Source organism: Dermacentor albipictus, chromosome 4 (assembly GCF_038994185.2).
Source record: "Dermacentor albipictus isolate Rhodes 1998 colony chromosome 4, USDA_Dalb.pri_finalv2, whole genome shotgun sequence".
NCBI lineage: Eukaryota > Metazoa > Arthropoda > Arachnida > Ixodida > Ixodidae > Dermacentor > Dermacentor albipictus.
The window spans coordinates 3,780,286-3,794,588 of record NC_091824.1 but is presented as its reverse complement, the minus strand read 5'-3'; the positions used below and the strand labels follow the sequence as shown (position 1 = coordinate 3,794,588).

At 45.1% G+C, this 14,303-nt stretch overlaps 1 protein-coding gene across 1 annotated transcript; it reads left to right on the top strand.

Moving 5' to 3' along the window:
* The first annotated feature begins 1,974 nt into the window (after nt 1-1,974).
* LOC139059575 (uncharacterized) lies at nt 1,975-5,212 on the top strand. The gene is made up of 5 exons (XM_070538009.1): nt 1,975-2,098; nt 2,190-2,357; nt 4,357-4,398; nt 4,957-5,040; nt 5,137-5,212. Exons 1-4 carry the CDS (start codon nt 1,982-1,984, stop codon nt 4,987-4,989), a joined length of 360 nt encoding a protein of 119 aa, XP_070394110.1. The 5' UTR covers nt 1,975-1,981; the 3' UTR covers nt 4,990-5,040; nt 5,137-5,212.
* The last annotated feature ends 9,091 nt before the right edge of the window (nt 5,213-14,303 follow it).

Genomic DNA, 14,303 nt, shown 5'->3' with positions numbered 1-14,303 from the left:
ATACGTCGTACAGATTCTCAAGCTCGCAGCTAAATACTTCGTTAGAGTGCCCTGCTGATTAAAAAAAAAGTGCAGTTCACAGAATTGTGATATCGTTTTTCATTGCCGAGTTAGAGTTAATTGTAAACTTCATAGTTTTGTTTTCTCAAACTTTTCAATTTTCGACAATTTTAAATAGTTGACAACCGCAGTAAAAAATTAGAAACCAGCATTCACTAGATATTAAGTTTTGCTTTTAAGTGCAACAAACCTCGTCAAATTTGATGCAATGGTTGTCGAGAAAAACGAATTCTCCTTTTACATGTATTTAGATAGGAGCACTGGAGCTAAAAGTTAGCTGCACCGACTTTTCTGGAAATTACTTCCTGTCGGTTGAGTGTATTAGAATAAGGATACTGGCTGCGCATAAACTTGTAACAATTTGAGCACGCACTTATAATACTTGTATATTGTTTTAAAGATACGTATTTAAGGGCTCGGCAAATTAATATGCTGCTCGAAACATTGCATTTCAGTGTAAAGTGTAGGGGAGTGGACATGTCCACTCCCCTACACTTTACACTTTGAAATGCAATGTTTCGAATTCAGCTGGCATCTGGCAGGCAGTGCAAGGAGACGTTTTGCGGCGCTTTGACCTCATTAATTGGCATTATTTCAGCGTTAACCATATGGCTTCGAAGAAGCCGTCAGAAAATACAAATTGGTGACAGCGGTGGGTGGGCGAGCGAGCGCCGCTAAAGCCTGGGAAAAAAAATTGGAGGACGCTTAAGCTTCGCCTTCAAGAGTGGGACGCGACAGCGTTCCCGTCGACCCGCCAAGGGGTATAAGACAATGCGCTACGGCACAGCGACCACTTACGATGCGCCCCGCATCGGACTTAGCGCCCACCTATCACGCGGTGAGCGTCGAGCAACGCAGCGTTCGGCGCGGCTACGAAACGTGCGCCTGAGCGAACGGAACGAACCAAAGAACTCGGTGTCTCGGAGGGGAAACGATCTACGCCAGCCAAACGTCGTGATCGGCACGGGCAGAGAGATAGTAATCTAAACCGGGAGCACGGCGAAGCGTCGTCAGGGGAGAGGGAGTCCCGCGACGCGCCTGGCAGTGGTCCCAATGCGGGCGCGGCGCGCCTCCTGTCGGGGCAGCGCCGTACATTGAGAGGAGGGAGTCTTCTGTGTTTGCCGCAAGATGGCTCTGCGTGTGCGGAAAGCGCAGAAGAAATGCAGCGGAAATTCACTTCGCAACTCGTGTAATTGCGACTTCTGTACGTTACATGTTCATAATTACCGATATACACCGCATTATAAGTTTCCACGGCTCGTTTCGAAGGCAACACCGCATTCACTAGAGGCGCGTTTGCACCGCTTGGAAGCATCGAACTCGTGGCTGAGTGGTAGCGTCTCCGCCTCACACTCCGGAGACCCTGGTTCGATTCCCACCGGGCCAATCTTGGAAGTTGCTTTTTATTTATGAAGCGCCTGCCGTGATTTATCGCTCACGGTCAACGCCGCAAACGCCGACGCCGACACCGACGCCGACACCCGACGCCGACGACACCGGCTTTTCTGCGACACGAGCTCCTTAACGCTATCGCGTTAAAAAGCGAGCATGCCAAAGGCACATCGCGGAACGGCAAGCCTGTGCCACTGACTTTGCAGTGGCACGGACCAACTGCCTAGCATGTTAAATTATGGTGCGCTTATACTTGCTACTTACTACCGCTTTAATATGATCCTTCTTTGCACGATACCGGCACAGTCTGACGGCGGTGAAATGGCTGTTGCCCACTCAATATGCCTTCGCTTGATCGGGACTCGGATAATTACACTTTTGACAATAAAACCACGTGTCAGCAGAAATGTATCTATGCTAAATATATTAAGGGTTACTATAGCGTTTCTTGATATATAGTTTTCCCAATATGATTCAGTCAATGAAACATGTCTGTTGTTTTATACTCTTTGCGGCCACAAGGGAAGAGATGGCAAGAGAAACAAAAAACAAGAGAGTGCCCATTCCACCGATCAGGCTGTCAGATGTGGAGGACTTGCCCCTCTCTGAAGGGGATGTGAATGCTAAAAAGAAGAACATAAGACAGGTACATGCATATTTTGCTTTGTCTATACACAGCTCCAGACTACTAAGTTTTTAACAGTGTCACTAATTTCCAGTATTGTCATCCATTATAGCAGGACAAGGCCAAGCAGGCAAATCAGGCTGCATCAAGAAAGCAGCAGTACGAGGCTGTTCTCCGACAGCACATGGCACATGCCCTAAAGAATGTTGACGTTGCTAAGGAGGCTGCTGCACCATTGCCCACACCTCGCACCTCCACCAAACAGTCACGAGGGTCACAAGTATGTAGTAGAGAAGCAAGTATCTTGCAGTGTCTGAAAGACCAACACAGCTGTGCAATGTTCACTTCTGACGTGCCTTTCTTGTGCTGCGAGGTATTACTGCATTGATGGCATGCTAACTTGCAAACACCTCCTCACGATATGCTGGAAGAAGTAGTCATGGATGCAGCCTTTTTTTAAACTGATAGCAATGAGCCAGGGAATTGATTCACACCTTATTTTGCTTATGTTGTGTTTGCACTGCATTGTTAAAACCCCATATTGACTGAGATGCACAAATTTATGCTTTTGCGTACATGCTGTAAATGTAGGTTAAGGCATCAGCAGAAAGTGACTTCGTTAAGTGTTGACTTATGCAAAAAGGTATAAAATACAGGTGGGTGACTTTAGGTACACTCTAAGGAGCAATTACTAATGCATAAAAGCTAGCATATAAACCAGAACAGTAGTCAGTATGTGGCACAATGTTGCATACCCTTTTGGCAACCTATTTCTCTCTGCTGTAGCAAAATTTGGGAAATAAATGGAATGACTAGTATCTGGAGGCTCTTGCCCACTTAATTATTTAAGTGCCCACAGTCTTGTGTCTTCACATTTGTAATGGGTACCTGGTATGTGACCATAATTGTAAGGTACCATTGAGTTGCTGTCAACTTGCGATATCATGAATTTGTAAATGCCAAAAGGGTAAATCGTTGGGCAACTTGGTAGCAGCACGTAATATTTTATGCAGCATGAAAATGGTTTTACGGAAACAAAGAAGTACAGATGAGAAAAAAGACACTTTTTCTGCTTTTTTATTCTAGAAAATGATTTGCACATTGCACAAACCTTCACCATTAAGAACTTTTTTTATTGGCTTCTTTAAGCTTACCACTGTTTCCCTGTGGCCTGAAGAATGTCATCTAACGATCTCATGTATGGGCAACCTTGTTCTCTCTTACCTTCCGCTTTGGCTAGCATTAATTTGTGCCCCTTGAGACAAACCCACATGGCATGACCAAATAATAAGACTTGTTTCAGTACCCTTGCTTTGATAGAAGATTTGAAATTTATCTCCCGTATCACCGATAAATCATTTGGCAATCCATGGGATTCTTAAAGCTATATGTCAGTACCAGAGATCAAAAGAATTTATGATAAGCAGTAGTCTGATGCTGTACACTGCACCACACCATCTTTGAGTTATGGAGTGCCACGACAGTCACACTTTCTTTTTTTACATAGCACATGCTGTTTGAGTTGTTCTTCTAAAATAGGATATTTCAGCACTAAAGTGTGCACACTTCAGTGCAATTTTGTTGAACAGTACACCAACAAATAGCAAAAACGTCTTGGCATACTGAACGTGATGTGTGAAACTTGATGTTCATTTTAGGATCAGCTTGAGAGTGAAGACACAAAACCATGGCCGACAGAAAAAAAAACAATGGTGTTGCTAATGCTTTTTGTGGATGATAAAGGCATCACAATAAACTACGTGGAAGGTCCCCCTGCTACCCAGCTTAGCACCCACGTCTCTGCCAAATATCTTTCTTATTAGTCACTTTGATCAAACATTATGGGTGTAAAGTTACTGCAGTTTGAGAAAATTTGGCGCTAGCCGAGATACAATATAGGGAGCCCCAGCAATGGTGCCACAATCTTGGTGCATACCCCAATTTTGTTGTGGGAGTGTTCAATGGAAAAAGTGTATGCACCTCATAATTGTTTTTTTTTTTCACAGGTCAAAAGGAAGGTGTATGATGAAACCAGCGATTCAACAGACGATGAATCGCTGGTTTCTTCAAAAGAGCTAATAACTGCACGAAAAGATGCAAAATACTGGAAAATGCAGTGCCGCATTGAGCGGGAGCACAATGCATCATTGAAAAACACATAGAGTTTTTGGAAAATAACATTAGAACACAGCTGACCAACTGTAAGCATTACTTCATATTTATTGTAGTTGAGTGTATTATATGCTGTCTAACAATGACCACTTTTCATGTTTTCCTAGTTGCCCAAATACTTGACATGCAGAGAAGCGAGAGATGTGAAGGTAAGCAATCATAAATGCAGCACTGTCAGCTGTAAGGTACCTAATATCCTGTATTATCAAGTGATCATCAAAGTGTCACTACTGAAGCTATATTCCTGCAACATTTAATAAAACAACTTATTTGCACTCTTGTGGCAAGTTTGCAAGTGTATTTAACAAGCATTCTGTACAGTATATATTGTGTTTGTGTAGCCAACTATTTTTGTTAAGTATTCTGATAAGAGAGAAGAGAAAGCTTTGCATGGGGAATTATAGCATGGACATTTGTATGGGATAACAGCAGTTAAGCTAAAGACTATGAATACATAGTTTCTTTTCCAAACAGGTACATCAGCGCAAGTCAAAGTAACTGAAGTGTATAGTTGCACGCACAACTCAAAGTTTTCATTACACAGGTGTGAGCCAGCACAGACTGCAACAGCAGTTGTATTGCTGCTGGTCCAACAGCTAGTCTCGAATCACCACTGGCCATAAGAGTACTAAGTGTACCAGCAATATCACTCATTGAACATTTATGGTGACCAAATACATATGTATCTCAAACTTTTTATTGTACAGGTGAGAGACGACAAAATCTGGAAACACCACTAGTGGCACCTGCTACAGAGCAGCCTCAACGAGTGGCTGCTTTTATTGAAGACGGTGAATGTACTTGCAACATTGTTAATTGAACGAAATTTTGATGTGAACCTATTTTAATTATACTTATTGTTGTCTGTCTCACATTTGCTGCTTTAGCACCAGATTTGCCTGTGCCAGACGCCTTAGACGATACGAAAGGATGCCAGGATGGCAACTTTGTGGCCACATTTGATGGACGTGTGAGTATGGTTGTTGCTCACCTATACCACAAATTTATCGTTAGCACCCAAATTCAAATAAAACTTGTTCTTCAAGCTCTTCACGTGCATGTGTTATAAGCAGCAGTTGCCTCTAGTGCTGTAATACTAGTTGACGCTGTATATAGCAATAAACACCTTTTTTTCGCTTTCTTCCAGTTCCACTTGTCTGGTGGAATTTTCGTCACGCCTGAGCAAGCGGAAAAACTGTTCAGAAATAAAAAGCCTAGCATCCTTGTGAGAGACACAGCCCAGGTGATCTGGGGCAATGAACTATTGGCAAAAAGAAGTGTCAGCGGCAGACTCGCACCAACAAAAAGTGGCAGCAGCGAGCAGCCATCCAAGCAGCTGACGCCTGCAAAGGTGGAGGTTGTTTATGGTAGGTACTTATTGCTTAAGGTTTGTTAACGAGTATGCATTTTTCCAGCTGATCACTGTGATCATCTTTTGAGATACATTATTTTGATTATAGATTGTCTGCGGCACTGGGGACAGATACACAACCAGGACATCGGCGCTGCGGAGCGTGCTGTGCCAAGGACCCTCAGTGAAAAAATTCAAGATGTAAAAAGAAAACTTCGCCTTCCACACTGAGAAAGTGCTGTCAAGTACTAGAGTACCACTGTAAATATTTTTAAATATACGTACATTGTGTTTTTTACTGCTGGAGTTTTGTCCTCTATGCATATGGCTGAGTGGTTGCTCAAAACAACCAGCTATATGCCCTTCTCCTTGGAAGAAAAGCACTGTATGGAAGTGTGAAACGTAATCGATCCTGTTAAACTTTCTTTCCAGAGCAGAACTCGGCTTGGTTTAATTCTGTCTACCTGAAGGACATTTCCAGCTCGGTAGCTGAGACTCCAAGTGGGAATTGCTTCATTTTCAGCTGGAAACGGCTTCGATTCCAGTTATTACAGGAACCCTTTCAAGCTAGATTGAGAGCATTCTCTAGCTGGAACAGGGACACTTTCCAGCTGGAATAGGAGCACTTTCCAGCTGGAAAGAGGAGCAATTTCCAGCTGGAAGAGGTGCAATTTCCAGCTGGAAGAGGACCAAGTTCCAGCTGGATCAGAAGTTCCAATCCCGGCTGGAAAAAGTCATTTCCAACTGGAACATTTTCCAGCTGGGAAGGATTTCCGGTTCAATAATACAGCTGGAACTGGAAATTTTTTCCATCTGGGTAAAAACACATGAAAAAAGGCACGGCACATGTTCCTGCTTGTGTAGCACCAGACAATGAATATTCTACTGAATTAGGAAAAAGAAGCAGCGGGTAATTGATCGCTTACAAGACCGATAAACATGCAGTTCGATGAAATTTGAGAAATAATGATATTGAAGCTTCCAAGACTTTAGAAGAAAAGAAAAAGAAAATTAAGACTGAATCATCGCGACGGAACATATCACAAGTCGCTGTAGGCGTCGAAGACCCTAGCTATAACGAAATTATTTTTGAACAGCTCCGATAGTGTCCATGCAACAATGGTTGCTTGCGTGCTGTCAAATGTTCATATGCTGCGGCATAAAGCTCACGGCACGGTGCGAAAATGTGCTCGGAGCGAAAGCGATCGACATGCATGCAGACGCGAAGTCGGTCACCGCGAACCCGTGCGATCGCTGCATTGCAGCTTCATTCTGTTATGCTATATTTAGTTACACAGACAGCCATCCCACTATAAGAACACATTCCACATAGTTTTCTCAGCGATTGCTTACGTTTCACGCAAACCGGTTCGGTGGAATCGATTGCGGCGACCGCTCGCAGTGTCCCAGCTTACTGTACGTAGTAGGCAAAGAGATAGCGTTTGTAAACCATTCTGTGCTTTCTGTTTGTCAAACATGATTATTTTAAAGGTAAAATACTGCCATTTCGAGAGTACTTGCAACATTGTTCAGGAGGGCTGCCGCGTAGTATGTTTATTTAGCCTTTATTTAACGCCGACGCATGTGAGGCGCTTCCGACAGATGGCGACTCCGTAAGTCGTCCTCGCCATAGAGTTTCCTACAAGAATTTTGTAGGAAACTCTATGGCATAGAGTTAGTAGAACAACTCTAGAGGAAAAGCTGGGCCGGAAAAGTGGGAACCTCTAGGGCGCCGCCCTGTTGCTACTGGTCAATGTGGCCAGCGCAATTACTATTCAAAGAGCTGAGAACAAGTACAGTTCACCTTATGCTTTGTCATTTAAAAACGCATACCTGATGGCTTTATCAAGGTGGTACGTTAATATTAGGTTTACAGAAAGCGATCACTAAGTCCGTGACTTATGTAAATCACTATGTAGTACGCATTCATGCAATAAACGGCGACGCGAATTTCGGTTTCGTATCTGTTTCTTGGAAGCGTAGTAGTTTCATACAGTTTAGGTTTGACATGCGATCGCGCGTCAACATAGGACGCTGTGGCACATTCGTGCCTTTTATGTCACCCAAGCCCGAAGTGCTCTGACATATATCTTCACATGTAAGTAAACGAATGTATCTCCTTGTTGAGAATATCACGCGAGTAGGCAGCTCTTGTGGTGCATCACAATCGTTTGAGAAGCGTCACAGTGGAGCATTTTTGTGCATGCGGAGCGGTGTTTTTATTTGCAGGTTTCCCTTCAGTAGGAAATTGCTGGACAGGCGGACCAGCGCACCGGAATTGTACTGGCGAAGCCACAAGCAACTCAAAGAATCTGTTTAATTGTTGCACTTTGAACAATCATGCTTCTACAAAGGCCACAGCAGAAAAACATCCTGATGCCGAGTATTTCTGTGCCACGAAGTAATCAAGAGGCGAGTGCCTAATGCGGACGAAATCGAGTGCATCGAGACTTAGAACGACAGAAAGCTGAGCTAGTTGGTAAGGATTCATAATGCAAAACAGAGGTGAGGCGTGCAGACAGGACACAAGAGTAGAGAAGTGAGCGGCACTCGTGTTGTTTACTTGTAAATACTCTACTCTTGTGTCCTGTCTGCACGCCTCCGTTTTGCATAACGAGTGCATAAACCCACACATTAATAGCGTAGGCGTTTTATTAACTGTGCAATATTTTCAACACTTCCTTGCATGCCATTTCATGTGGAATATTTTTTCTGGCCATAAATTTGTGCAGCGAATCTATTTGCATTATCGACTCCGGGCCTGTGGGACCGTTCACTTGCACTTGATGGTGGGTCTTTTACATGCATCCATAAACTGCAGATATGCAGATCAGATCCCTGCGAGCATTTTCAAAATCCAATTATTTTAGACAACAGGCACATATGCAATACTGACATAATCCCGAATACCACTAAGCGGCTGGGACACATTTTTGTTGACCATACTCGCAGGTAAAATAAGTACATCGTGTGGACAGCTCCAGCTCATTTTCCATAAATCAGTGTGTACAAGGGGTATACGCAAAAATAATTTTTTTCTCGCGCACCGATTATTTTGCTGTATAAGCAAGAGAACCCGCCACGTTAGTGTAACGTATCTTGTACATCACACTAATATGTGCTTTAATTTACCAAGTGAGATGAGTTACTTTTATGGCTCATTCAGTCATATCACACTGCAAGCTGCATTCATCAATCTTCAATTGGATTTTGCAAATGTTTAATGAAACACGTTTCCCTTTTATGCAGATATGCAATGGAAAGCCCTTCCGTGTGTTCCAAAGGTAAAATTTAAGCTCTAAATTAAAGAAGACATTTCTAGTCAGAAACAAGCAAAAATGGTGAATGCAGAGTATCAGAAGCCCAAGGTACAGAAATTATGAGAAGTGTCGAATGATTTTAAGGAAAGAGTCGTATTTGAAAATGTAAGACTCTTTAGTGGAGGTCAAGCAAGTCAATATAGGTAGAATACTCTGCAAAATTATGCGAGTGAGGGGATGTCAAACACTGGGTCAGGAAATGCGTTGTTTTTCTGCAAAACAAAAGCTGATTGCCATTACATAAGTTACTTTAGCATCATGAGACTGCTGCTTGATAAATTCAGAAATAAACAAAAAAAACAAGACACGCAAAAATAAACAACAATTTAACGATGCTCTCTCCACACTGGGATAAATAAAAACAAACACATCACATCTAATTTGGACATATCAGACGCCGTTTGAAACATTAAAGGAAAAATTCAGTTTCGAGCTATGGCACTTGTTGCATAGATTTGGGGGGCCTTGCACTAATAGTGATAGTTACCACTGCATTTAGAAATTGAAAACATTCATGCAGACAAGGATGATTCTTTATATTTTTGGCTACCACTTCAAATGCCTTCACCAAGTGTTACAATGCTGCACGCAGCCACACTAAGGATCTCGCAGCAACACCTGCTGGTAAAAAGCAGAAGCAGTCAAAGTGCTGGTGTGTACTGGACACTATGTTTGAAAACTTTTAGGCAAGAAGAGTGCAAGAAGCAGACATAACAACTGCATTTATTTCCATAATTCCCCATTTGAATGGACTTTTCTTTTTGCTTAGACAATGCCTACGCCTAGCCACAGCAACTCCCTCATACAGACTCCGCAAGCCAAGAGGCCGTGGAGGCAAATGCAGGTAAGAGGCAAGAAGCAATAGTACTGGTGTTGACATTCATCTAATTTCTTTATTTTTCTTTCGTTTAGGCAGCCAGCACACCTCGAACAGCCACTTTGACTGCGGGTGTGTCACCCTAGTCGCCAAGGAAACATTTGAGGGAAAGCGACAGGCAATGTGAACAGCCACTTCTTCATGTAAACAATACTCTTTCTCTCGGATGACTACTACGCCTCGCCACACCAGCACACTTGTGCACAAAAATGCCGCGGAGGCACGTGCAGGTCAGAGGCAAGAAGCAGTGGCACTGGTGTCGACGTTCACCCAATTTCTTTTTCTTACACACACTGAGGCAGCCAGCACACCTCGAACAGCCACCTTGACTGCGGGTGTGTCAGTAGATTCCTGTTGTACATATGCTCATAACAAACTTCAGTAAACTTGAACTTGATAATAAACTTGAAGGCAAATGGGACATTGATGCATTGTATTATTGAACATTTATTGTACACATACAATATATGTTATACTTTGCAGTGCTACAGAGTGTATTTTGAAGCTTCCCCCTATATTTTGCGCCTTTAATTATATATGTGTTGTGTGGCCCTCAACGCAGTTCATGTTGTAGCAGCTGCTTTGTCTGTGTATAGACATTGGCTTAAGCTTGTGATATCCACATACATCTCTCACATATACAAAATAAGGTTCTATGTAGTCCTCAGTGTTATTACAATAAAAACTGAAAGTAAACAATCCGATTGTGGAATTGTGTTTATTACAGTTATTCCTATGACAGTTACTGACAAGTTGACATACTGAACTGGTCAATCGGTCCATAGCCTCCTCCATTTTTCAAAAATAAAGGAGGCTATGATCCGTCATGGCAAGAAGGGCAAGAAGACAAGATAAAAAGGGGTGTGTGTGTTTGTAGTGGGGGGTATAGGATTAGGGCGGTACGAAAAAATGTACCAACACCGTCCTCTAGACCCATTCAGTTAAGGTACCGTAACAAAGCGTATTACGCATAAAGTTCATACAACCAACTCAGATATTACTACACAGGCCAGGCGACGCGAGGTACATTTGTCATGACGCATTCGCGACTGCACCGGATGCCCTCCATATTATTCTCGTTAATCGTGCTCACTGCACCGAGGCAAAAAAAAAGATCATGGGCGCAGGTGCCTTTAAAATATCTCGACCTTGCGAGGCACTGCTGCGCGTGCCAGGGGAGCTGTCCGTGCGAACACCCCCTGGCACACACCTGCCTCGGCGGCTCCAACCTACGTACCGTTGCTTCGAGCTTTGATCCCCCCACAGTCCCTTGGGTGCCTTGGAGTTCCTGCGCCGCCTGCTTTATTACAATCTCAGGTGCTCTCCTGAGACTTCCGTTTGTCGGTTACATGTGCCCTACAGCTGGATCAGTACTTACAATAATAAAAAAACCCGATATATCGTCGCGACGATAGATCGCGAAAGGGGCTTTTGCAACATACCGCGCCCGTGCGAAGAGAATTACGGAATGCCAACGAGGAATCTGACCACAGCTTCGATCGAGCTCGTAACCTCGTCGAGTGACACTCCAGCAACAGGCGTGACCGCTGAAAACCGCATACCGCCGGTAACTTCAACAGGATCATCCTTCGGTTGTATAACTGCCACCTGCACGGCCAACATGGACCACACCCACACCGTCCCGCAACATAGAATAAAGAAGCAACTTAAAAAAATGGCTGTGGCTTAGGTAAGGTTAAGCCCAGGATGCGAAGCATACTAGCCTTTATTTTAGTTGTTGAATCACTGTTTAGCCTGGTGAACTGCTGTTGCTTGGCTATATTTGGTTCGGCTAGACGAAGAAACAACTCATGCATTACTTCTTCGCCTTCAAGAGTGGAACGCGACAGCGTTCCCGTCGACCCGCCAAGGGGTGTAAGACAATGGGCTACAGGGCAGCGACTACGCGCCCCGCATTGGACGCGGTGAGCGTCGAGCAAAGCAGCGTTCGGCGCGGCAACGAAATGTGCGCCTGAGCAAGAGACGCACGCCTTAGAAACAGCGCGTTTCTAAGGCAACACCGCATTCACTAGAGGCGCTTTTGTACCGCTTTGAAGCGTTGTACTCGTGGCTCAGTGGTAGCGTCTCCGTCCCACACTCCGGAGACCCTGGTTCGATTCCCACCCAGCCCGTCTTGCAAGAGTTGAGCCAAAGCCACTTCTCCTCTGTCGTGACGTCACGGTGTCACGTGATTTCATGGTCACCGCCGCGCCTGAGGAGCTGGGTTGAGCCCTCGTAATATGCTTCGCATAAAAGCCCAAACACACGGCTGCACGCACACCACTTCACGACACTACAAGCGAGCCGCCGATGGATGGATGGATGGCGGCTATACCCTTTGTAACGGGCGGCGGCTGGCGCCACCTAGCCATGCTGCTACGCTGCTACTGTTGCCGGATTAAAACTGACTACTGTCACCAAGTCTAGCAAGCGTCTCAGGAGCTGGCAACCTCGGCGCGTAGCAACATGGCGGCGCTCTTGCGGTTCCCGATTTCAATGCATGGGCCCTATGGGCAGCTTGTCCTCTAGAGTCAGTATAGTAACTCTATGCTCTATGGTCCTCGCCCCCAATACCGACATCTTTATAGTGATGGCCCCCAGGGGCGTAGCCAGGGGGGGGGGCTTATGGGGCTTCAGCCCCCCCCCCCCGAAATTTTTTTGTGCTCTCCATGCGCCGCCGGCCAAAGCAACCCACGGCGCCGGAAATCATGCTCGCTTTTTTCTAGAATGTCCTTTTGACGCTCGAAAAAAACATTTTAGCGCGAACATTGAGAAATGGGGCTGCATTTCGCGGCAGCGCCCATGCACCGGGAGTCACATATCGTAACGCAAAGAGCTCCATCCGAGCAGAAAGTTCCAAAGGCGTGGTGGGCGGGCTTGTCGCGGCATCTCGCTGAGGCCGCGGAATCGGGAGCGCTTGGATCTCAATTCTGACACTTTATGGGCATATAGTTCTAATAAACGTTTCATGCGAAAGGTGCATTGATATTTCCAAAGTCGTACTTTAGATTTTGAATTCCGGAACATTGTGGGCTTAATGTTGTTGGAAACATTTGACGCCAAAGGCGCATTGACTTTTCTAAAGTTTAGATCGGAACATACAACGAGACAAGCCAAATCAACACACTTTCAGAGAAGTTGACAAAACACGCAGCGAGATACGATGAGACGAAGCATTGTGGTGGTTCATTTTTGCCGTCATGTCGCATAAAAAATAAAAAATGTAATTATGTGGTTTTACGTGCGAAAATTACTTTCTGATTATGAGGCACGCCGTAGTGGGGGACTCTGGAAATTTCGACCACCTGGAGTTCTTCAAAGTGCACCTAAATATTAATACACCGGTGTTCTCGCATTTGGCCCCCATCGAAATGCGGCCGCCGTGGCCGGGATTCGATCCCACGGCATCTTTTTTCACGTACGCCAAAGCATCCATGTCAAGACACTAAAGCCAGCCAGGGTAACTACATTCTTATTTATTTTTTCTACTTTGTCTTTTATTCATGAGGACCGATTGAGCCTCTTAAAAGCTTACACTCTAAGAAAAATCCCGGGGAAAAGGGGAGTAACTGCGCCGTTAGTCCTAAAAAGGGCGCTTTCGTCCCTTAAAGGACTAACTGCATGAATGTGCGTGCCGTGTGCAAATTTCGGAGAGTAAGTGTTTAGTCCCTGCTCGGAAAGAGAGCAATGGGAGGACGAACGGCAACAGTTACTCCCCAGGCACTTCGCTGTTTTCGTCCGTGTCATGAAGCGATGCGGTGAAAACGGTATTGTCTATAAATCGTGAATGGTTCGAAGTTCGTGCATTGTCTATTGAACTACATGCAAAGCAGCACCTTGCCTCTTCGTGAGAAAATTACGTGAAACTTAAAACTGGAATGTGAAGAAGCATGCCCTTCGTGCGCACCCCATAAGTGAGCGATACACATTAAACGCGCAAGTCATTGATAGACGGCTAGATTTTCTTGGTCAGCAGTACCTAAGTTCCTTCCGTTCCAAGGAGATTGCGAACTGAAGCGATGTGTAGCTCAAACGGCACACGCTAAGCGACAGAGAAATTGCCCTTATCTGTCGTCTTCGGCGCCCCGTTCGAGCTCGCCTCACGTATACATGGCGTAGTGCCTCAGTTTAAATCGCCCTAAAAATACTCGGGCTGATTTCTTTTCGCATTCGCTTATGGTTGCAACTACACTCAACGTTATACTCTCACTGCATAGCTTGCACCCCCGCAGGGGCGTCTGCGTCAGCAGGCGTTTGGTGTGTTGCGACACCACGTACCCGAGCACACGAGGGTTGGACCCTCCCGCGTTTAACCGTGCGTGGCTTAGCCGTGTCCGGGGAAAAGGGGATCCTGGGGGTTGAGCCGATGCTGGGTGTTCGGACCTTTAAGGCCCCCCGGCGGAGGCATCACACCCCTTTGGCCTCGGCTTCACGTAGACGGCACCCCCGGACTGACCCACCCGGGGGAAATCGGTAGTTGCCTTTTCCTGTCTCTCTCTCCCTCCA

Bases quoted from the DNA above. Each gene is read 5' to 3' on its own strand.
- LOC139059575 (XM_070538009.1), top strand. From the start codon at position 1,982: ATGGCAAGAGAAACAAAAAACAAGAGAGTGCCCATTCCACCGATCAGG. The intron at 2,358-4,356 runs GTATGTAGTAGA...ATGTTTTCCTAG, and splicing joins AACAGTCACGAGGGTCACAA to TTGCCCAAATACTTGACATG. The intron at 4,399-4,956 runs GTAAGCAATCAT...TTTATTGTACAG, and splicing joins GAGAAGCGAGAGATGTGAAG to GTGAGAGACGACAAAATCTG.